The 24,455-nt window shown below is 38.4% G+C and overlaps 2 protein-coding genes across 10 annotated transcripts in view; both read right to left on the bottom strand.

Moving 5' to 3' along the window:
- trim54 (tripartite motif containing 54) overlaps window positions 1-11,938 on the bottom strand; it is a 28,854-nt gene extending 16,916 nt beyond the window's left edge. The window contains exons 1-5 of one of the 2 annotated variants that reach the window (XM_088624924.1): window positions 11,261-11,938; window positions 8,412-8,584; window positions 5,166-5,337; window positions 1,868-1,963; window positions 1,164-1,397 (exon numbers count right to left, since the gene is read on the bottom strand). In XM_088624924.1, the coding sequence (XP_088481050.1) occupies window positions 1,164-1,397; window positions 1,868-1,963; window positions 5,166-5,337; window positions 8,412-8,584; window positions 11,261-11,428 (843 nt within the window). In that variant the 5' untranslated portion in view covers window positions 11,429-11,938. The remainder of the gene's footprint in view (window positions 1-1,163; window positions 1,398-1,867; window positions 1,964-5,165; window positions 5,338-8,411; window positions 8,585-11,260) is intronic. The other variant, XM_088624923.1, reaches the window with a different exon arrangement.
- A 1,276-nt stretch (window positions 11,939-13,214) lies between these two features.
- The window catches only part of dnajc5ga (DnaJ (Hsp40) homolog, subfamily C, member 5 gamma a), a 31,500-nt gene continuing 20,259 nt past the window's right edge, over window positions 13,215-24,455 (bottom strand). For 4 of the 8 annotated variants that reach the window (XM_088624926.1, XM_088624927.1, XM_088624925.1 and 1 more), the window contains exons 4-6: window positions 21,560-21,716; window positions 18,329-18,382; window positions 13,215-16,477 (exon numbers count right to left, since the gene is read on the bottom strand). In XM_088624926.1, the coding sequence (XP_088481052.1) occupies window positions 16,374-16,477; window positions 18,329-18,382; window positions 21,560-21,716 (315 nt within the window). In that variant the 3' untranslated portion in view covers window positions 13,215-16,373. Of the gene's footprint in view, window positions 16,478-16,907; window positions 16,946-18,299; window positions 18,383-21,559; window positions 21,717-24,455 lie in introns of all 8 variants that reach the window. The other 4 variants (XM_088624932.1, XM_088624933.1, XM_088624931.1 and 1 more) reach the window with 4 other exon arrangements.

Below are 24,455 nucleotides of genomic sequence, written 5' to 3'. Positions count from 1 at the left end.
CCAGCTGGCCAAACACCTACAAAACATCTACTAATGTTCAACAGCGACCAGACCACTGACAGAAAAAGAGGAAGAGGACAGAAAAGACACAGGAGCAGAAGGGAGGGACAGGAAGCTGTGAGAAACCTCCATCAACAGACCTTGATGTTAAACGTGTTCTAAAGATTTAACAACTGAGTGTGAGAAGGGAATGATTTCCATAAAGCTGGTAGAGATCCAGAAATACCAAGAGAGCTGTGGCTGGGCGAGCAAGTGAACACCAACTGTGTAACTTTCATAGTTCTCATTCCTTCGAGGGTGTTGAGTGTTGGAAGTAAATTTATAAACGGACTTTAACTGCAGCAGTAGAGAACAAAGAACCCAGAATAGCTACAGTGTGCTGGCTGTCAGAATTATTTGTCAGCACTTGGGCTGTCTAAGAATGAACTTTCCAGAAAGCTGTTGCAAACAGTAGTACCAAGGAAGTGGCCCCAAAAAAACCTACTTAAACATGATAAGCAGAATAAAAAGCTGAATATCTGCATGGTAAAAAAAAATCAAGGATGTTACTGATAAAGAAATGAAAACTCTCAGCTTCATAGTGGATGCGTTTGTCGTAATCAGTGGCAAGGAGATATTAAATTCTGTGTCAAACATTGTGCCAGGTTTTCTTCAATGGATTAAAGGAAGCAAAATTTCATCACAAAAAATAAGTATAATTACAGGAAAATACATCATCATGGTGGTACATTGCTGGAGCTCTGGGTTCAATTCAGGACCTGGGGTATTATCTTTATGGACTTTTTATTTTCTCCCCATGTATGCATGCGTTTCCTCTTGGTGCTCCAGTTTCCCCTCACAGTCACAGGAAACTGGCCCCGTTGCGTGTGTACATGCTTGTGTTGGTGTGACTGCCCTGCGATGAACTGGAGTCTCGGACAGGGTGTACCCTACCTTTCACCCTTTGCTTACTGGGATAGGCTCCTGTTCCCCTGCGACCTTGAATCGGAAGTAGAAGTTACAAAATGTATGAATTACAGGAAAATGGCAATACTCATCCTAGTTTCAGAGTGTTTGCTGGCCTTAAGGTTTTTTCTGTGTCAATAACTTATCACACGGGCTTGCACAGGTTTTTGACAAAATTATGACTTGTGTCCATCTTGTGACAGACGCATGTTGCCCACCTGTAGGAAGACGGCCATCTGGGGCTCCTCCATGGACTGGATTGCAGTCTCCACAAGCTTGGAGGCTCCCTCCAGGTGGTCCCCGTGCTGTCGGATGAGGGAGCGGACGTGGCCGAGTTTCTCGTCCTGCTCCCGGCTGATGCACAGCACCAACTCCTTTTTCTTCTCCTCCAGGATGGCGTAGAGTGAATCGAACTTCTCACACAAGTGCTGCTTCTGTCTCCGGCCGTTGTCCTGTGAAGTCCAACAAAACCAAGGAGTGGTCTCCATTTGCAATCTAACACACCCTGAGCCCATTAGGGCCTGAAAACCTTAAAAATACAGCAGTGTGCTTTGACGTACCTGGGTCACTTGTATTATGTAGGTTTATGGTCTTTGATATAAGGGAGTGATAAGCAGTCTCATCTTTAAAAGGAGCACAATACTATATGAGATTGTTTATTCAAGAACCAAATGGATTTTCATGGCTGTTTAGCTAATTATTGTATTGAACACAGTGCAGTGCGAACTGGTGAACTTCAGCCACACCAGGCACAAGCTCATCTCAGCCTGTAATATGACTCCTTACAATAGATGAACTAAAAAACACTACCCTGCTTTTCTTCCATAGGGACGAACAGAGGTTTCATGGCTGATACACAGTACTACTGTAGGTCCATTTATTTTTCTCCGAGAGAAAAATCCTGTGTTACTGCCTAGCTTACCTCAATGGTTCGACAGATCTCCTCCAGCTGAGAAATCATTGCCTGGACTCTGTCATTCCCAGCAACTAGCATGGCTATCCCATCACTCAGCTCTGTCTGCAAAAGAAGTGGCAATTTCAGCAAGTCAACAAGTCCTCATTGTTGTATAACCTTTCATTGCTCATATAACCCAAGCACGCTAGAAAAAGAACAGACTTAACTCTACTACAGTGAATTAGAGCAATTAAGCACTTTGAGAACTTGAGTGGGACAATCTAGTGCTGGGCATTATGACGTTGTATGCAGATAGAAGCCAGTTAATGGCTACTACTCAAGAAAGTAGTACTACTACCTCAGACTGACAAAAATGAACACTGACAAAACCTGCACAGAACAGAAATATATAAAAGTGTTTTAGTAAAATATTTAGAAACAAGCACTGGCACAATAGTTGACAATAATCGTTCCACAATAATGTTGAATAATATATTCTAGAATTTGTAGAAGCTGGTTGAACTTTATGGTTAGCACAGTGGTACCGTTGTTACAGCACTGGGGCCCTGGGTTCAGTTCTGGATCTTGGATGCTATCTCTGTGGAATTTGTATATACTCCCCATGTTTGTGTTGGCTTTCACCCACCTTCCAAAAACTGTTAGGTGCTTGTGCTTTCGTTTAAAGAGCAGTTTCATCCTGAGTACGGCCATTTATTTTGTAAGAACACTTTTACCCTCATGCGGCATTTGTATTTATTTCAGATGCTGCATGAATCTTTGTACTGCATGAGAATGCTCAGTTTTGTACCTTCAAAGTGGCCATCTTGGCTGAGTACTTTATGAAGCACACCATGTGCTCCTGATTGGTACAAAACTGTTTTGGCTCTGAAGGCTGTGAAAATAGTTAGGAGTTTCAACACAGATTTTCCTCATCAGAATACATTTCATATCATCGGCCTCCCTCCGTTTCTTCATTTTGGATTTTTGTGTGTGGGTTCAGCATCTAACAATCAATTTTATTTACTTTTTGTTCCTATAAACATCTGCGTACATACTGTGCATCAAAACATACCTATCACTCTACATGGGTTTAGAAAACGTACGTTTTTTCTTTTCAAAGTGCAAGGCACTTGCTGTCATTGGCAGTGTGGCAATGGCGTTAGTTCCAACAAGAAAAATAACAATTGGTTCTTCACTTGCCTTTATTAGGAGCTTGTCTGCCATTTGAATAACATGGGCCTTCTCTAACAAGGAAAACCTAAACAGTAAATTGTTACTTACACAGGGGTCTTCTTCTATTTTTTTAGTGGCAGTGTTATTGAGGTCAGTCTCTAACAGCCACTACCTAGCTTTCATTTTGAAACCACCTGCTTGAATTCCAGGCATAATCACTGGTATGTATACTGTGATGTCTGTGTCCTGGTAGCTGCTGAATGAGTTTCCATCTCGAGGAAGTGGAGTGTGAGAACTGATTTGGTGGTACAAGGTGAGGGGTGTGGGTGGCACAGTGACTAGAATTGCTTTGTATCTTTGTAGCACTGGGACCCTGGGTTCAAATCTGGACTTGGGGTGCGATCTTTGTAGATTTTGTAAGTTCTTCCTGTGCTTGTGTAGGTTTCCTCCCACAGTACAAAGACATGCTGATACTGCAGGTTCATTAGGATGCTGCACATTTGTGGTGGTGGAGGGGAGTCCCCATTACCTGTAAAGCGCTTTGAGTGGAGTGTCCAGAAAAGTGCTATATAAGTGTAAGCAATTATTAATTATTATTAATAATAATAATAATAATAATAAGCTTCTTATCCCTACTTTGTGTGTGTCTGCCCTACAGTGGACTGGCATCCCATCCTGTGTGTACCCTGCCTTGTACCCCTTGCTTGCTGTTATAAAGTAGATATATTGATTTTATGGGATGTTGTCTGGATAAGATTATTTTTTTTCCCCTTGTCTCATACTGGAACTAGTGGGTGTGATAGCACTCTGCTGATTTATTGTACAAAACTGTCGTATTTGTTAGCTTCTTCATCTTATGATGCTCTTTCAGTTTCTTCTAGGTGAGATCACCTCACCTATAAACACAAACCGAGTCTCACCTGGTGCAGTATGTACCTAATTTGCAAACCAATTCTCCTTACAACAGAAAAAATATTATTCAAACATCCACACGCAGGACACAGCAATGAAAATAGCTTGTGACTTTCACGGTACATCCCCTGTAGATTAGCCCTTTTGATGGCACACTATTTGATGGTATAATTAGCATAATTAATTTACCTATGCTGTGTCTGCTCAACAAAAGGTCATTGTACCTGCTAAAAAAATGAAAAATTATCCTGGTAAGTTTATGAATAATTTGTTGCAGTTACACAGTGTCTTGCAAAAGTATTCTGACCCTCTCACAGTTTTCACATTTTGTTGCTTTAAAGATTGAGATTGTGACATTTAAAGTTGTGGTTTATATTTGTTATACACACAGCCTTCAGTAAAATTCATTTCAAGCCCACATTTTGCTAGAACATATGTACTGTATGTAACAACTTGGTAAGATGTTTTTTTTTTCCCTGAAGAACCTGTTTGATTATCCCCCCTTTCCGTCTCCCCTTTTTGTATGGGAGTTACTTTTACTAGTATGCATTTTATTTGTTGTTGTATTCTGAAGAAGAGTTTGGACAAATTAAGAAAACTGCAAGCTTTTAAAGACAAAGCAGTTACTGAAATGTGATGGATGGAGAAGTGGGTCATTTTTTGTTCTTTTTAGCCAGATTGAACCAGCAGGTGGCACTCTCTCCCAGTATGGTAACTAGGCGCACTACCTCAGAAGGGCTGAGATGTAAATCTTAGTTCTTTATATACAAAGGTTAAATATAATAAATACATTAATTTATTTCCTTTTTTTAATTTTATAATGTTAGCATGCCCAAAGGGGTTGGGCAACCAGTTGACCTTGGACCCCTAGAGTTTTTTTTTTCTTCTTACTAAGGAGTTTTTGGTTCCTCTCCTCCGTTGTCTTCTGTTCTGTATTGACAAAATGTATGGTCACTTGCATTGTTGGGCCAACCTTGTTGTGAAAGGTGCTATATAAAAATAAATTGAATTGAATTGAGTTTGAAGGTGCCAGGAGGATTTTCACAAGAGCAAGGCATTTTACCCCTAAGGCATTTTACCCCTAATGACCGAATCCATAAATTGGTTAATAAAACTGGTCCCTACATTAATTAGGACTGAGATCCCCCACTCCCCTATGCCACCTTCTCAGAAAAGAAAGAACCTTTAAGTCAGATTTTCTGATTAAGGAAAGGCTGAACAAAATAAAATCCAAATTTACCTTCTGTCGTTTGTAGATATTCTGCAGAGGAGCCACCTCACAACCCTTGTGTGCTCCGAACACTTTGCACATGGAACATGTGGGCGTCTCACAGGACAGGCAGTAGATGTTGATCTTCTCCTCCTCATGCTCTTCACACAGCAGATGCTGCTCTGATTTCGTATGGATTGGTCTGAAAAGAGGACACAACAGCATTTAGAAACAGCATTAGAAAGCAAAGATGAGAGGGATCGCAGGTATGCTGTGGTATCGGTTCTGTCAGTCTATTGCACTGGCCCTTTATTAAGAAAGCTTAAAAAAAACAGGAATAAATGATAAACTGCAATGTTGCTGCAGCACATATAAAATTTCACAAACACAACAGACAATTGATCCATATCTTACAACTAGGGACTGTGAAAATGACGGATTTCCCATTTTTTATTTTTCAATTCATATGGCTGTTTTAGGCTAGTAGTTAATTTCTTCAGGTAGGTAACTGAATGAGAATTCTGAAATACTTGAGTGAATGGCAACAGTTTACAACAGGTAAGATTTTATCATCTGTTACAGATCTCTAACCTGTAATGTCTACAGTCAGAACAGGAACTAACATTTCATTAGAAAGATGGAGCCTTTTAGAAAAAATATTCAGTAGGTATACAAGGGCTTTGATCGGCTATTTATGGTCTAGAGATGAAGGAAAATACATGTGCAACACTTCCAAAACTCTGTGTGTTCTCCCATTTGATTGTTAACTAGCCCAAGCCCTTCTTAGCTTCAGAGATCTGACAAGAGTTAAAGCTTCTAGCAATGTTTTATTCTGAAGTAAAACACAATATACTATATCTCTCTCTCTAGGGTTGTAAATAATTCAATCTGATTAAAAATTAATTGTGTTTAGAAAAATTAAGAAAACTGAGAACAGGAGGTATTTACACAAAGGGCTGTGTGGTTCTGGAACAATCTACCATAGCATGTTTTCAAAGCCAAAATGCCATCTTCTTTCAAGAAATGTTTGGATAAGATTCTTGGATGAATTATGTTTAGAAAGAGGCCAAATAGTCTCTTCTCATTGGTAAACTGTGTAAAGAATCATGTCATATCTAAAGTACAAAGCGATACACGATTCAACTTCTTACTTTTGCTCAAAAATCTTGACTGGACATCTTCTGAAGGCTGGATTTTTATATAGATTATAAATTGAAAGGTTAGTGCAGCCTTTTTACTTATAATGCCTTATTGATTTCCCAAAGTAATTATAAATGATAAAAATGATATTTAGAAAGGAATGTACTGTACTTCTCTTTTACCATGTTTGTAAAAATCAGCTGTTTTAGAAACTGAGAAATGGTAAATAATCTATGGCACTCCATTGAAATCCCATCTTTATTTCTGTCAATTCAACCCTGGTTCTATAAACTTAAAATTTCACTGTGACCAATTAAGCAGGTGAATTGTTAAAGTAATTTAAAGATCAAGGATAATAATTTGTTTTTCCCACTCTGGCCAGCCCATTCCCCCTGCCTTATTGATGCTTTAAGAAACTTTTAATATTTTCACATTCTGATGCTTTTTGCCAAATGGAATCTCACATACAAAGACAAGTAACCCATTTGTATAGTTAGATTAGGTCTCTATAGCCAGGTCAGGCTATCTTTCACAGATAAGGTGGTATCTTTGGAGCATCAGCTGTTCCTTGCTTTCTGCTCACTATAATCCTTCCATCAATTTCAAGAAAGTTTATCTTGGGCTTATCTATCCATAAAACTTTGTTCCAAACTCCTCCTGGCTCATCTTTGCACTTCCAAACAATTTCTGAAGCATAGCATTGTCATGCATAACAGTCTCTGGAACTTTCCCAATCAGAAGTTAAGAGAAATATATATATGATTGTGCTCGTTATTCATATAAATCTTAATCACAAATAGTGATTAAGTATTTGCTTGACTTAAAGCTGAAATAATAGTTTTGAATTTGCAGTCCTAGTACCTTTGGAGAATACTGTACATCCTTAGTAGGAAAAATAACAAAATCATATCTGTATACTTCAGGAACAACTTTAATCTTTATTTTAAAATGGGTTGTCTTATAAGAAAAAAAATGAAAACCCCTTTTACTTTTGCTGTGAAGGACTGGGAATTGGAGCAAAAAAGAACTGCCAAAGGCATTCATCAAACTTCAATCAGGACAGACCATCGGTACATGGTGCCTCCACCAAACTTTTTATTCAAATTGTGGATGTCAAGGTGCTGAGATCCTACAAAACTTGTTTAGATAAAATCCTTGGGTTGATAATTTACTGGGCCCAGATTTTCAAAACTTTGGAAATCAGATTTTGCCTTATGGCTAGGATTATATCTCAGATTTGAGGTTTTTTAAACATTAAAATGCCGTCAGGTTGATCGTTTTCAAGATTTCTTTTAAGTCAGTCATCCTTTCGTCGTGTATTTGATTGCAATTAAAAGTTGAATTCTTGTTCTGCAAAATATGAAAGAGGTTTCAGGATGACTTTTCCAAGATACCAGGATTATTCTGTTCCTGCTCCGAAGGTAGATGTAGGTCAGTAAAGATCATAGAACATTCAGGTTTGAATTACAATGGAGAACACAAATGATAAATGTGAATATTACATTATGTTAAACTATTATAGTATGCATTTTGGATCTAGATTTGTGTTTATTTTACCACACATCTCCTTTTAAAATGCAATTAGACATAAGTGTTTCTTTACTAGATCCTAATTTAGCAAACCTTTTTCCTATTCCAGATATAAATTTGCATTAAACTATAATCAGAATTATTTTAAAGATCATTGTTGTGAGTTATCTATATTTCAGCCCTGTTGAAACGAATATTGTTGGAGTCTCGTTCAACAACTGGTGAAAGTACTGAGAATGTAGATTCTGAGCAGTGTCACTTAAAAGGATATCACCTGAAAAAAAAACCCACCCCAAACCAGTCTGGTCAGCATGAAGCAGGAGAGTGTGAAACAGAGCAGGTGGCCGTAAAAGTCCTTGTGTTAAGAGGTTTCCACTCAACACTGCGAAACACATGACAAAACTGTTTGGTACCAGATAACGCTGTACAGTACCGGACTACGCTGGTTCTTCAGAGCACACAGCTGTGCTGTATGTTGGTGCTTTGATTTTTGTTTCCTGGGTGCCTAAATACAAACTTGAGGGCTCTGAATGCAGTTTATCCTTCATAAGGCACTGCAGAACTCAGGAAATACAGCGACTTTTAGTGAATAAATGAGGCCCAGACCTGGTGGACTCTTGCTTGTAGATGTCAATAATGTTTTCCACCAGCAGGTTTCTCTGTAAGCCGTAGACGCCATGACGATCCAGGACCACCTCATGGCGGCAGGAAGGGCATCGGAACCGCCCTCCTGTTGACATGGACGCGGAGCCCCTTGACTGCCACAGGGGGTTTGATGCCTGTGGGGAGGAAAAGGAAGACCTGGTGTCCAATGGAAAGCTCCGGAAAACAGTACCCCTTGTTTAGGAGCTTCCTTAGAACCCAGCCTACCAGCACTGCTTTATTTCTGTGGCAGCCTGAGAGTGTAGACATATGGTTACAGAGTGAGTGCAACTGTCGGGTTTTATCTTTAACGTTTTTGAAAACTTTGGTACAGCATCTTAATCCAGAAATATCAACATGAAGGGTACGTTTAAGGCACGACATTTCACTGTGACATGCTAATTATGAACAGATCTCACATTGTCACTTACTGTTATAAATTAGGGTGACTAATGTTCTAAATCAGGCATGATGCCATGTCTTATCAATGTAATAATGTAAATCAAATGACACGTTAAATACAAAACAAAATGCCTCTATGGTCATCTGAGCATGGTCATATGGGTTCTTCTTTCCTGGCACAATTTTATATTTTATAGGTAAAATAAGTTGAAGACAAACCTAAAAGACAGATAATGCCTATAAAGCTAACACATCAACACAAATTGTTTTTTTTTTTTTCAAATTTGTAACAGACTAGTCGATGAGTCAAGGTCTTGTACAATCCAAAGATTCCATCACTTGACCCCTCAAACACAGACCTATCCTTGAGACATACAGTAGCACATTAGGGAAGTAATGCTGGTTTGTGTATAACCCTCCACAGGACAACCTGATATCCTGTAATAGCTAAATTACAAAAATGATTGCACTGAACCTTTGAGTAGAATATACCCACTTAGTATTGAAATACCTCTGGTCTCTTCAGAGCTAAAAAAATAACTAGGTTTTCAATTTTCAAACAGCAGGAGTTTCAGTCTGTTTGAATGTGAAAGTCACTCACAGTGTCAAGTTTCTTCATCTCAGGGGGTGACAGTAAGCATTATGGAAGACCCTACATCTGATGTATGAAGCTGGTCTTCTGTTGGAACAGCTGGACCAGCTGTTCATCTTTTAACTTGCTATTTGAGTTACCTTGCTTAGACATCTTTCACAAAGGTCTCTGCTAAACTCCCACTCCCAGGAAAGAAGTTATGTATATGTGGGTGGAGATTGTCAGCATCGATATTCTGTGCCTAGCCCACTACAGCTACTTAATTCATTCCAGTTTCCAGTTCTGCCATAGTGATACTGGGTTATTGTAGGCCAACTAATCCCTCCAACTGCCCTGTAAGTCTTCACCCTGCATAATTCGGCAGACAGACTGGAGCCAACCAACAGGTGGCATATGCAAACTGTTATTATTTAACCTTAGTTATTAGCCTCTATTTGCTAGATGGTAAAGATGATCAATGGCGAGGTAAATATCCATATTGGTATAACTATCACACAACCCTATTATCACAAATCTTCACAGAAAATAATTAGAAAAAAATCTATGAAATACACTAAATCTATATGAAATTGCACAGGAATTAGAAGAATTAGTAAACAAAAGTGAGAAGTATAATATTATTCTGATCTGCTTTAACTCAATTTTAAAATACATATATTTGATAACAAAATTATTACATCTAATACTGTTGTCATGCCTATTAAAAACAGAGGTAGGCTGACTCTATAAAATAGAATAATAGAATGATTTGCCAGTTTTGCAGCTGTGACAACACCCCCTATGTGAACTGTTGCTCGGCATTAAATGTGTTGTTGCACCTAACACTTAGATTCACATTAAGTACGTTGAGCCCTACTACCGCCAGTGCAGCACCATTCAATAAACTCTTCTGAAGACAAAGACAAATTTCCTTATACTGTAGGTAAGATATATGTTCTAGGCATGTTAAAGCAATTTATGAAAAGGTGCATTCTCAAATGATGCTATGTAAATAATGTACATATTGATTTATAATAGCAAATTGATAGGTGAAAGGAAATGAACACTCTGAAACACCCACAAAAGCACTACACAGCCCTTAGAATAAAATAGTTTAGTGATCTGAAAGGAAGACGGAAACATGATGTGAGGACTGACAGTAATTCGTGTTCAAGAACATCTTGAGTGTTCCTTTCTGTTCTAGACTTTGAAAGTAGTCTAACCAAAAACTATACCATGAGGGAAACCAAGAACCCAGCAGGTATCTAAACTTTGTGAGACAACATACACAAATAAAAGGAAAGACTCAACCATGAACTGCTACCATGAGGCATGCAAATGGAAATGAAGTATTTATCATTCTGGAGTGCTGAAGAAAACTGAAAAAAGACCATTTTAGTTCAACCTTTAATCTCCAATAGGACTAAAAGGTTGCAAAAAAACCCGATAAGCTAGTTCAAACATAGTGTATTGTGCTCTAACCCGAATTTCCTTTTCTGTATTTTGTTTGTTGAACTTCAGCCTCCTCAGCTCTTAAGTTATCATACGGGAGACTGTGTTGACAGTATGTTTACATTCTTCACAGACAGTTTGTCCTCATCGTCATCCACCAGAAATACAAAATCCAGCTCTCTCAACTCCTTCTCTGATGGGAGTTTTGATAGAAAATACAGATGATTTGTGCAATACTGTCAAATAAAAGTTCAACTGAAGCCCAAGAGACCTCAAAGAGGTCAAGGGAAGCTTGTCTTTACCATCATTTTGGCACCCACTGTCTTTAATACTATTACATTATGTTGAAAATCTTAAGTCACTTACACAAAAAAAAAAAATCCCTTACCTGGAAGACATCATTGGCACACTTCCTACACAGGTTGTGCTGGCAGGGCAGTATCACCACAGGTTTTGTGAACATTTCCAAGCAGATGGGGCAAATCAATTGCTTCTCCAAGCTGTCCATTGTGTTCGAGTCCCCCAGCAATGGTTTGTAGCCCAGCGCAAAGTTCATCCCCTCAAGAGTGCACGGCCAACTCTCTGAAAATCGTTAAATGTAACTATCGACCACTTCCCTCCTATTTCTTTCTTGCCCTCAGTCTTCTGCTCTGTTCCTCAACGATGCCTTCAACAGAATGGTTCTATGTTATTTTAGCAACACTTTGTTCTGGCTAGAGTTACTTTTTCTCTAAACCTCACACTACACAGGGACTGGGATGTCCCCCTCTGGCCAATGGCACTCAGATGTGGGGGAGAACAGCATTCCTTGTTCCATTTTTAACTCCTGAAATGTGATAAGGGGAATGACTGACAGGGATAGAGGAGACCATTTGTCGGGCCTGGATCAGATGTTTCTCAGTCACGGAGCCACGAGGGACTGCTGGAAATGCCAGCACCAACGACATGGAGTATTTAAACCGTAAACACTAGGAGGAAGACAAGAGGACATGATCAGAGATGCCAAATGAAACCTTGGTCTTTAACAATTCAATCACCTTGTTCTCTGCAACAAATCTCTGCAGTATTATATATCAGTACGTAATTAAAAACTATATTTCACAGCTTCTTCCCAGCAGTCAAAAACATTTCTACTTTAAAGCTGACCTTAGAAGCTTTGGCTGTGGTTATAATCTTATCGTGGTTTTCAGCTCAGCCCTGAGAATTGAACAAAACATAAGCAAGTCAGTGTAAGATGACAGCCTTTATGCTGTTGAGTGATTTTACAAGTTTACAAAAGGTGGATTATAACAGAAAATATTATCCCTCCAACCCCCTTTTAATTAAAAAAAACTAGTAAAACATTGCATCTCTTATTGGAAATTAAAACATTTACAAGTGACAGGAAGGACAACTAAAATAAAATTTGTTTACATTTTTAAGCAAAACAGGGACTAAAAGGCAATGACAGCTGTGTAAAATCGTTCTGGAAATGTATCTTTAATGGAGGAACATCCACAGAAAACAGGATGATGTCTGTGTCTTGGAGTCCATTTATTGAGTGGAAACCTCTAAACACAAGGACTACAGGCACCTGCTTGGTTTCACACTCTCTCTCATTAACACCTTCAGATGGGTTCAGGATTAGATAACAGGCTTAAATGTACATTTATAGTATATGCAGAAGTAGTCCAGAGTAAGCTCACATGCCAAAGCTGATCATTACATCTTTAGTGTCATTGTTTTCTATAACCCTATACTGCAGTGCTTTAGTGATTTACAAATTCACACTGCAAATCTTTTGATCAATAAAAGTACAATTCCAAAAAATATCTCCAAGACGTCACAGAAATGTCTTTATCCATTTTTCATTTCAGATTACGTACGGTCACGTGTCCAAGACTTGTTATATTTATCTTCAAATTTTGACCTTGCAAAGCATTTTAAAATGGTAAAACAAAAAATGGTAATTAATACAATCGTTATGACTCCAAAATTAATGACTCATCATTTGCCAGATCTTATGGAACACAGCCAATCCGATTTGGAACAACTCCGTCTTCACACCCAGCAGATCCTAACGTCATTTGAGTCTTTCATCAAAATTGCAATTTTCAAAGCTCTCACTTTGAGGTGTACAACTGACGACTTACAGTCATTATTAATAGAGATGTCTCTTTCTGTGTGTGGAGAGGGACTATTACTAAAACTACACTCCAAGAGTTTAAAATCCGAAAGGAAGATTCAGAAAAATTCAATCAAAAGAGAGAAAATCTTATTACCGTACTACTACTTAGCCTCCTGAAAGCAGAACTCTGAAGACACCCACTAAGTAAAAAAAGAAAAAATGAGCCACACCAAACTTGATATAAACCCCACCTCCCCTCCCTTTTTTATTTGGTGGTATAAATATACATGTTTGCAAGTCAGGTCTGTATAAGGACATTTGGAACAATAAGAAAAAGAAAAATAAGGGAACAATAATCAGCAAGACCAAAAAAAAACAAGTATTTTACACATTTGTGAAGAAACCTAAAACAAACAGACTTCTCTGCCAGTATATCCAACATTACCATAGATACTCCTTATTTCTTAAGCCTCAAACAACTGTTCCAATTTTTTGGCTACTGTCAGCTCTCCAAAACTGCCAATAAACATAATACATTCATTAAAATTAAACTTTATATATAAACTAAAAAGTAAACATTAAAATGGAAAGAATTCTTAAAATATCTGCCTTGACATCTTGTGGAGATGAATCTGTCATTTTCTAACAATTATTGGTAGTTAAGATTGCTAGTTGCCAGTACAAAACCGTGATTTCCACAAAAATATTGATTGATTGCTGACTGTTAATTGTATGATTTATTTGCAAACAGACTGCCATAACCTCCGTTACATAGATTTAAACAGAAACATTTTGTTAAATTTCAAAATTGAATAAAGCTAACTAGTGCTTGAACCTCGGTCCCAACTGTAAATACTGTACTTAAAGCAAAACCTTCTAAGCCACCAGTGTAATTATCTATTTTAGTTTTTTAAACAGTTGTACACATCCATATTAAAAATTTCCTGTTAACTAGAATGAACCTTTTCCCGAGAAAGAGGCCCAAGACTAACATCTAGTGCAGCTGGTATTTTAGTATTTATTTTTGACAGCAGTCCCTGCCTTTAAACATAGTTTAAGATGGTGCATTTTTAAAATGGATTTCAGGAGAAGAATTCAGTGAATTATGAGATAAGTGGATTTTGCACTTTGTGGTTTTACAAGTTATTTAATTGATGCACTCATTCTGTTAACACTGATACTTCTGTATTTCACTAAAGTGCTGCATCATCAGTCACATATCAATAACAAAATCTAATGACACAAAACAAATTGGCATTTTACTATAAATGAAAAAAGTATAAATGCTGTTATTTACAGGTTTCAAGGTGGGTTAGTCAATTCAAAATTAAATTACGAAATCAGGGCACTTTATTATTGCCATTTTCAACTGTGCTCTGTGAAAATATAAAGTGGCCTTATAGACTAGATACATGTATATTAAATTGCTTATTTGGGATAAGTTAGATGATGGAAACACATTTAAAACAAAAAAAAATCAAAATGACCAACATTTAAAATCTAGGTTTCCTAATCCATGATCATCACTAAATAAAACCATGAAATAGTTTTGGGGACAGATGATGGGCAAACCACAGAATTAGAGAAACCACATTGCACCACACAACATACAGCTGAAAAATACAAAAAGACAGCCAACAACAGTATTTGGCAAACATTCACAGTTTGTTAAAAATGCTGCAATGACACCAAAACCCAGAAACGTACTGAATGTGCTCAGCTCCCCAAAGTACAAAAAAAGTAATGGAAAACTATACTTATTAAATATCCAAACTATGAATAAGCTGGAGGACTTAGAAGGATTTGCACACAGTCTTGTGTTTAGAGTTCAAGCAATAAAAATGTCTAGCACTGAAAAATAGTTATCTACCTCGCTCATCTCATACTCACAATAGTTTAAGGACAGAGACAAAAACATTTAGACCATTTATGTGAAGAAAATGGCCTTCTTGTTACAACAGTAGATCAGTGTTAAATTATCAGCAAGTAGCACAGAAAGCAAAAAAAAACATACATTTGGCATAGCAGTCTTTTATGCTGCATATATTGTCCGAGTGAAGCTTCCTGACTACACAGCATTACTTTAAAGAAAAGTACAAAAGGCTTGAAACTCTTTTGATTGATCCAGAATCCAGAAACAAAGTTCCTTCAGTAGCAGCACTCCAAGAGGTTGTGGACAAAGTGGTCAGCACACATAACCCCGTCCTGCAGATGACTTTGAGCTTGGCGTGACTCATATCTAACATACCAAGATCTTCCTTCTTGCTAGTCAAAGGCTAATGGAGCCTGAGGCCACTCTGTTGCCTCTGTACAGCACCAATACCAGAGCCCAGAAAGCCATCCTCTCAGTCACTCCAAAAACTACACTTTCCACAGCTACTATGCAAAGGCTGACTATCCACCCAATACAACTAATTGGAAACAATGTAAAAACACATTCCAGCACATCGCTGGTAATCCTTTCCATTAATTATGATGCCTTTTTGGTTTCCAAAAAAAGGCCCTGTAGATTTTCATTTTGGTAGAAAAGAACCCAGAACCATTTCTTTAGGACTCTGAAATCTCACAAAAAAAACTATTTTAATTTTATCCAATTTCCATTAAAATCAAGTACTTTAATCATACACGGAGGGCCTGACAGGTACGAGATCTCTGTACCAGAAGCAGGAGGCCGTTTTATAATGCTCTCTTCACTCAGGAACTGGCACAGATCTCGGTGTCTTAAACCAATGTGGTTATTTGATCAAAAAATACAATTATGTTTTGATTTTGGTCAAGCATTTATATTTTAGCATAGCACCTACATATACCTTTCGGTTTTGGGCTACAAAATGTAATGAACGGTCAAAGTGGAATTAAAGTGCTACTTTTTTCATTTTAAAAAAAGGTTGACTGGGTGATTTCTGCTTTTTATTAGGAAAAAAAAGCAACACAACCTTGAGCTTGTAAACACTTAAACCCTCTTAAGTGAGACTCCAGAGAACTACAGACACGGCAAAGATTCTTGTTACATGGCACAAGGTCAAAACGTACAACAGAGGACATGCATCAGGTACATGCACTTAAGACACGAGCACATCCACCTACCCATGCAACAGTATCAGGATGGCACTTGGACAAAGTTTTGACCTGATAAACTGAAACTCTTTCACATCTTGACTGGGCTGTTTTGGTACAGTAGTAATTCGCTTTCCAATACCAGAGCAACATTACACTTTGATGGTGGCAATAATTGTTCCCCAACACATTTTTTTTTCCTTTGTCAAGAGTGCCACATTATGCTTCATATCACATGCCATTAACTTTCCTAACCATAAACGTGTGGGAAATCACATAGGTATTGGCATCTGCGAACGTCAAGGTAGGAAGTCTTTCGAAGGGCTGGTGCTGCTAGTTAGTTCTCGGTCACATAGCTGAGCTTTTGGCCTGTGGAAAGCTGGGTGGACTCTGAAGTGCAGATTGTGGAATGTGGCTGAATCACAATTGGAGGTCTTGTATCTGAAAAGAAAGACAAGTTTAGATGGCATATTTCACCATCTGAGCAAAGACGGGCAGCTCTCAACTACACTCCTATCTTTCGTAACAATCAAGTCTGTCTTCCACAGTTCTGTCCAAAATTGCTTTTTATCCTTGATATTGATATGAGGTTTTCAGCTTACAGAATATAGTTGAAGTAAGGATTTAACAAATCACTATGACTAGAAATCACTCCAAACCTTCCTTCTAAATCGTGTTGATTTAACACAGGCTGAAAAGGGATGACTCATCTTGACCAAGCTCAACCCAAATAATTCACTTTGAACCAGTGGAACAGAAGAGGAAACAAGGATGCAAATCAAATCAGTTGCATCAAAAACATGTACTTCACTGTCATTTTCTACTGAAAAAGCTTGCTTCAGAACACATAAGCACTGAAGAGCAAACCTACCTCCCCTGAAACAGCTCACCCACGTGTTCACTTGAGTCCTTTCCAGGGAAGCACGGAATAAAATGAGAAGAGTATATTTCATGACACTATTTTGAAAACCTCATTTCAAAACCAAAGTCCACTGCTCCTACAAACCAAGGTACGGTTAAAGATGAACACTGCCTTTATCTTTCCTCAAGCAAAAGAGAGGTTTACAATGGAAACCTTTTAAAAGAAGGTGGTTGATACAGTATAGCAATGTTACAACATGGTATTTTCTCTCTCATATTCAGCAAAGACAGTTGTCTCCAATAAATCCCAATAAGTCTTTTCTCCATGGATCATATCACCTATCACCTGGACTGGATTCTCACTTTTGGAGGAAATCCCTGATTACATAACTGAATAAAGAACAGTTTCACAATAGAATCAGCAGTTCGTGAGCAGATAATGCAATTTCTGAGGTTTTCTTTAATTAGATGAAGCATGGGTTCAGATGTTAGTTAAGGTTAATCAGTCTTTGTAAAACAAAAGCACCAATATAAAAACAAATCATATTGTCGTTACTTTCCATTTAACACGCAGACCATAGACTGACAGGTTGAAGGAGCAAGATTTGTTTTTGATCAGCCCTCTTTTCGATCAAGTACTGATATAACCACAAAGGGAAAAAGGCTCTACTTTTCCAGGGCTTGCATGACACTCAGGACTCAACTGATGAAATATTAGTGATTTTACTTTAGTCCTCCCGGAAGAATGCAAACCAAGATTAAAAAGATTATTAGAGCACTTAACAACCAAGAAGAAGTTTGGAAAACGGATATTGGGGTTTAGACTGAACTACAGCCTCCATCAACTAGGTTAAAGTAAAAAACAACATCAATACCCTCATTGCAACCTGAAATACAATCTTTTTCTGGAAATCCTTAAATTTGATGACTGTTTTCCCACATCTATATTTAAATTAAATATTGATTGACTTGGGTCGTTCACATATCTCAATCTGTTGATGTTTTCATCCACATGCACAAGACATTCACATACAAACAAAAGGAAATGCATTTTATCCAAAAGAAATGGACATGAATACATCATACTTTATGTATTTTCTGACACAACAACATTGGCAAGACCGCAAAAAATGAGACTGTGCAAGTGCTAATGAACAGCCAATTACGCAAGCAGAACACTTCCAATGAAAGAAAGCGGTTAGTTAGCATTAAATGTGGTGCAGGTGAACTTTAAGTGGTTAATGCAAAATTCAAACAAAAATGTTAACGTGAGTGACAGAGGATCGGATGGGATACATGAGCAAAGCGCCTTGTCATGCAAGGTGTAGCCATTTCAGGAGAGGCAGCAGCAGCGATCATTGCCATAGACCCCGACACGGAAAACCCAGTGAAGGGTGCTTACAAATCATTTTGACTCCGGCAGAGTTTCACCTGAGTTTTCGGGGGCTGAACTAGGGACAGGCTGTGCAATTATAACGTTGTCACCTGATGAATGAAAAAAAAAACAGTAATTTTAAAGTTCACTAGAAGTTCATTTCTCATTGAATTCACTGACTTACACAATGGATATCCGTTACCCTTACTAATTCTAAATTCTGTATCTGTTTGCCAAGATAAATTGCTATTCTGGTAAAAATATTAAAGTACATTACTAAACACATTAAAAACTAAATTAAAAAGGAACTAGTATTTTTAAAGACAATAATCATAACATACAGGATTTAGAAAATAGAGCATCACAATCACCATGTTGGCATAACTAATTTTTATTGCTGACATTCTGATTTTTAAACTTTAAAGTCCCAGCACACCCATTTTTATGAAGCAACTCATGTTCGTCAGTGTATCGTTGCTCCGAAAGTCACTAATAATCCCCCTTCTCCAAACCCCTGCCTGGCATTTCTCCAGCAGGGACAAGTGACAGAGAAGCAGTCTTGAAAAACCGCACCTCATTACAAACACAAACCATATTTGGTTTTAACCAAACCATACCTTGGATGTGGGAGTTATTGCAGACAAAACCTCTCTCTTTCCTTAAGGGGTGCTCTCCACTTTTAGAGGCAATTTTCTCAATTTTCCAACATCAAAACTCAGTTTAGTAATGGCATTCCAACTCTAAGTAGAATGATTTTTAAACCAAGACCTAAAACCTAAGAATATGACCATAAACTCTAGAATTGCTTTCCTGGGAACTACTACAGCACTTTGACTTTACAATACAATACTGCTCCTATATACATGTTAAAATATGAACAAACACGATTTCATTTACAAGATTATGAAGCAAAAAGGGGTCCAGATCTCTTATGTGCAGTTTATAGCATAGGCACAGGATCTTTATTCTCTCTTGCTCATTAAATCTCTCCTTCGGCGATCCTCAAAAAATAGCCTTTAGTCATTTGCCTATTCTCCAGGGGATTTCAAGAAGAAGTTAACCAAGATTTCAATGCAGAAGTTAACAAAGAATGGATTAAAAATCAGGAACTTCATCCATCACACTGAACGATCTTGGGGAAGGGGTTCAGATGGGTGATGAAGTTCGTCTCAGGTGCGTGCTGAGAGATGTCTGAGTGGCCGTCTTCTGTCCCTGTGGTCACCACAGCCCAACCCCTCCAGCAGGCAGAGCAACAATCACCGAAGAGAACCCTGGTCCCCATTGCAACTAAGTGACTGGGTCACAATCTGCTGTCTTGCTGGGTTTTTAAAGAAAAACAAAATAATGTACGAAAGGACAACACAGGCCATTAAAGCATTTTGTTTAAATCCACAACCTCCTTTCCTAATAACAGGACCAAAGCCCATTCCTGCCATTACTCAAACAGAACCTGAATGAGTCAAAGCCTGACTCATTCCCCCTTTTGCTCATCTATTTATAGCATCAAGGCAAGAACACTGGTCTCAGGAAAAGGTATTTTAGTGTGGGTGACTAAGCCCCCTTGATAGCAGAACAGTCACTGGTAATTAAACCTGACCTGTCTTTTCAGAGAACAGGAAGGAGCTCCTGTGGGGTTGTTGTGCCAAGACGTCATAGGCAAAGATATAGTGCACATACAGCACTTAAAACTGCTATCTTGCACATGTAAAAAAAGTGATATATTGTACTTTTATAATGATATGGAATAATAGCTACAGTATAATGTTTTAGAATAATAGTTATTTGCAAAACGGGCTGAATGGCCTTCCCTCGTTTGCAACCTTTCTTATATCTAACCATATTTCTGAATAAAAGAAGACAGCTCCCAACTCCTCTGCTCATTTCTCACAATCGGCAGAAACTCAGAGGTCCTTCTGCCTCTTCAGAGCAAATTAAAAAATGTGCCACTTTTTTGATCCGACAGGACACAATGGTACTGCAGTGTGTACAAAGGTTTTACTTCCTGTCTGCCATTAAAATCAAACCTCCCTTTCACTGTACTGTGTGATTTCAAAACAATTCTCCCCCGAGAAATATGTAGGGCCAAGCATGTCGATTTTATTTATTGAGTGCGGTGCTCTGAGGTTTTTTGCTTAGATTGTTCTTGGTCAAGTGTATTGCTAGGAGGTGCATGAAGCTCTCACGTTCCGGTAGAACTATACCAGTGTCCATTAATAAAGCAAGGTACATATTGTCCAGTATGCTTTTTGGTCAGGTGCCAAACAAATGACAGTTACACTGAGATAATCTGTTATTGCAAATAGGGGAACAATGCAGAACAACAGCAAATAGAATACAAAACGTGCTGTACAAGTTTGAAATAGAAAAAAGGGTAGGATGTCAACTACTCCTTTTCAGGACTATTCATCCTAGTGATGAAGCAACTGAAGAAAATGAATTAAAAATACAATATGAATAATCAGTGCTTAGCATACTTAAAGGCTTGAAGTAAGACATGTAACTTAATACAGAGCACCTAAGAATAAAGAGACTGATTTCATTTCATCGTTATTCTTATACAGAAACAGCCTTGGTATTTCTCCGATTCCATCATGAAATTGAGCCTGGAAGTTCTCAATTTCACTGTGAAATCAGATTTTACTTTTAAATGCCATTTATTTGTTAACCCTCTTCCACCACTTCAGTAATTTAAAGCAATATGCACCTATACTTTATCATTTATTACAATTAGGAATTGTTCATGCAATGAATGGAGTAACTGCTATAATCCCCATGAAAACACCCCATAGCTGGAACACCTGTGGTCTCCAGAGCTCCTGCACTTCAAAAGTCACTCACTAACTCCACCTAACTATTTTTATTGCTAATCTTATTTTTTGAAGATGGCAGAATGACATCCTTGTTTCTCCAAGGTCTGCAAGGTCTAAGAATGTAATGAATTCAAACTAAAAGACATGCATTCGCTCTCTTTACATTTGGTAGGACTTCACAAGGAAACAGAAACTGAATTCATTTGCTAGTACCTTACAAACTCCTGGCTCAATACTCTCTTAAAATATTTCTCTTCAGTGCTCACTCAGAGAAACTGTAACTGCTGAGCCAAACCAAAAGAGAGAGATCTGTTCAAAGTGTTAAAGCAGCACTGCTGTGTGAAGCTTACAACAGAGCCAGCAATACTGTTTGGTGGAAAGGCGACAGTAATTATGGCTCTGAAGGCAGGTTTCAGAAAGTCACCGATTCCCCCCTCCTCCCGCCCGTGATCAGGATGGAAAGAGCCGGCGACTCACCTGCATCTTGCTCGGCTCGGATCTGGGCCTCCAAGTCCTCTGGGTCCACGTACTGGTAGTTCTCGTCGTCTTCGGCCGGTTTACACTTCCCACAGCAGAAGCAGCAGCAGCAGCAACAGCAGCAGCAAGTGAAGATGCCACAGCAGAACGCCAGGGCCTGAATCATCACCACAAAACAACAGTCAACACTCATTGGAATGCAGCAAGGACACTCAACCCTCACACCTCGCTCCTGAACCTCTCCAGAGACCTCATATGGCAGGTGCTATACAAAGGAGCCCCACAGCGTCATGTCACAGATTAATCCTTAGGATTTAGACCATATCTACCAAGAAGCACCTCACCATGAAACAGCCCCCGTCTTTAAGGGTCTGGTTAGAACGGTAATCGCGCGCTCGCAACTGGTGAGTGCGAACGCTGAATCTGTTTGTGGGTGATCAGCCAGCTCTCCCTCTCTTCATTACAGACAGCACACAAAGTGGATCAGATGGGTTTTGCCGTGCATTCTCCATTCCCCCTCCCCTCCTCAACCGTCTTGGAGATCAAAGCAAGTTTTTTTTTTACCGCCTCAGTTAGGTTTGTGCTCCTAAAACTGTGCCCCCTGCATCTGAGCCCTTCATTCACCACATTGTCTTTTCATCTTCGCGACAAGACCGTCACAGAACACAACATTCCAACTGCTACATATGATCTGCTCAACTAAGAATTTCAATGTGATGCAATGAAAAGCTTTGCATACTCCATAACAGAATATAAATATATACTTCACAGAGCATAAATGGGAGAGGAAAAACAAAAAAAAAACACTTGAAAGCAAAGAGTTAGATGAAAAATGAGATCAAAGGGTGACGGGAAAATTGATCGAATTCACTGCAGCCTCCCTGAGTGAGAGTGAGAGGAGCAAACGACAAGCTGGGCTGAAGAAAGTGCTTTGCATTCGGCTGAGGGTTTGAGTTTGAGACTCCCACAGAACAGCAGTCTGAGCCAACGCAGATGAATGTTTAATTCCCTCTTGCCTAATCCTCAGTAAACGTGTGAATAGAATTCAAGTCCGCCTTCCTACATCACGGCCATCTGTATAATAGCTTGTGCCTCATAAAACCTGAAATGGAACAAACTGGTATGCAGCTGGAACTTTGCTCCTATCCCTGTGATCAGCACTTATAGTTCGCTGATCCAATACAGCATAAATAGATCATGACAGGCTAAAAAAAAAAAGTGTCCCTGTAAAATATTAGACTTTAAACATGTTTTAACCACCTCTCTAAATGATCATCAACAGCTGTGTTTCCTAAAAAAGGCTTACCTTCAGAATTGTGACAATGTATTTTTTTAAACTAGCCCTTCACCTGATGCAGCGTTCATTTTTGTCACTGTAGAGAACCACAGCAACTGCCAGGAAGAAAATACCTGAGTGCCTAGATCTCTGTTTTAATACCCATCATGTGTCTAATTTCATATTAGTCCTTCAAACTGGCTTTGTACTCTCAATGGTCAAAATCACCGTTATGCAAGGCAGCTCAGTAGTTAATCATTATTACCACTAGAGGGCAGTCCTTAAAAGCCTCAAACGCAGATCCATGCTCTGTGTGGTGCTTTTGCTATATTTTGCTTGCTTTGTATGGGATCTCTGACATGCAGCAAGGATACAGACCTTCAGACAGACAGACATTCTACAGACATTCTTTCATGAACCATTGTCTACACAATCACACAAGGCACCTTTTACAAGAATCAGTCATTCAACTCCTCATTCCTCCTACTGTGTAGATCACTCGGTATCTGACATATCTGACGCAGAGCTAACCTTGGTAGATAGAATGCAACCTTTGTAATCAATAGCACTGGTTATTATTGACTGAACAGCAGCACAGCTGTCATTCTCCAAAAATGACAAATGTATGATGTTTGGTTGTTTGCAGACTCATAATAATGATATGCTGTTGCTTTTGAGACCAATTTTAAAACATCTGGAACTTTGCACATAAGGGAGTATGACGTAAATTCCTACTAGGTACTTACAAGGGTAAATCAATTAGGTTAAATATCGAAATAAACCAAAAAGGAAAATTTAAAATATAGCAACTAACTCTACAAACTCTTCTACAAAATTTTCCTTGAACAAAATGTTTGTTTGGTTCAAGAAAATTCTTGAACCAAGTCCAAGTTCAGGTTCAGGTTTAATTGGACTTGAGTAATGGACTCAATTTTTGAGTAGAGCAATCTCATTTCACTGTTAAGAGGAACAGAATATTATATTATTTAAAACCAAAGAGCACTAAAATTTTGTATTCAAAATAGGGCAGTGGTTTAAATGAGTTATTTTGAAACATACTGCTTTCAATGTTAAAATTACAGGCCTTTTATCCTAACATTATGGGGTATGTTGTCAATTTGTATGTTTATCTTTCTAGTAGTGAAATGTTCGTGATTTCTGATATTGGTTTCAAGGAATTCCATACTCCTTTTGTTGGTCAATACCCTTATAGCACAGTTGACAAGCAGATGCTGTGGTACAGAAAGTACGGACTTCTCCACTTATCGACCACACTAAAAACCTATATGTATTGTAAACTTTCATACACCATAATGAGATCTGTTTTTTTTTTTTTGTTTAGAACACTCACAGCACAGGAGTGCCGAACCATTTAAAGGCAAGTTACATAACTGTAAGCTTACTTTGAAATGGGCACAGAAGTCAACAGACCTACCATTGCTCTGTGGTGCTGCTGTCTGCGTGACAATGTCCTGTATGATAAACGCATCATAAATAGCTTTGTGGGGATGACTAGGGTGTTAAAAATAGCAATATTTCAATCAGTTCCCCATTCAGAAAAAATAATCTTGAATTATCTTCTTTAATCTTTCATAACTAGTTTAAAATGTGCAATGTATG

The sequence above is a fragment of the Lepisosteus platostomus genome, chromosome 3 (genome assembly GCF_059453375.1).
Source record: "Lepisosteus platostomus isolate fLepPlt1 chromosome 3, fLepPlt1.hap1, whole genome shotgun sequence".
Lineage (NCBI taxonomy): Eukaryota > Metazoa > Chordata > Actinopteri > Semionotiformes > Lepisosteidae > Lepisosteus > Lepisosteus platostomus.
The sequence above is the reverse complement of the archived record's forward strand: the minus strand, read 5'-3'. Positions and strand labels throughout refer to the sequence as shown.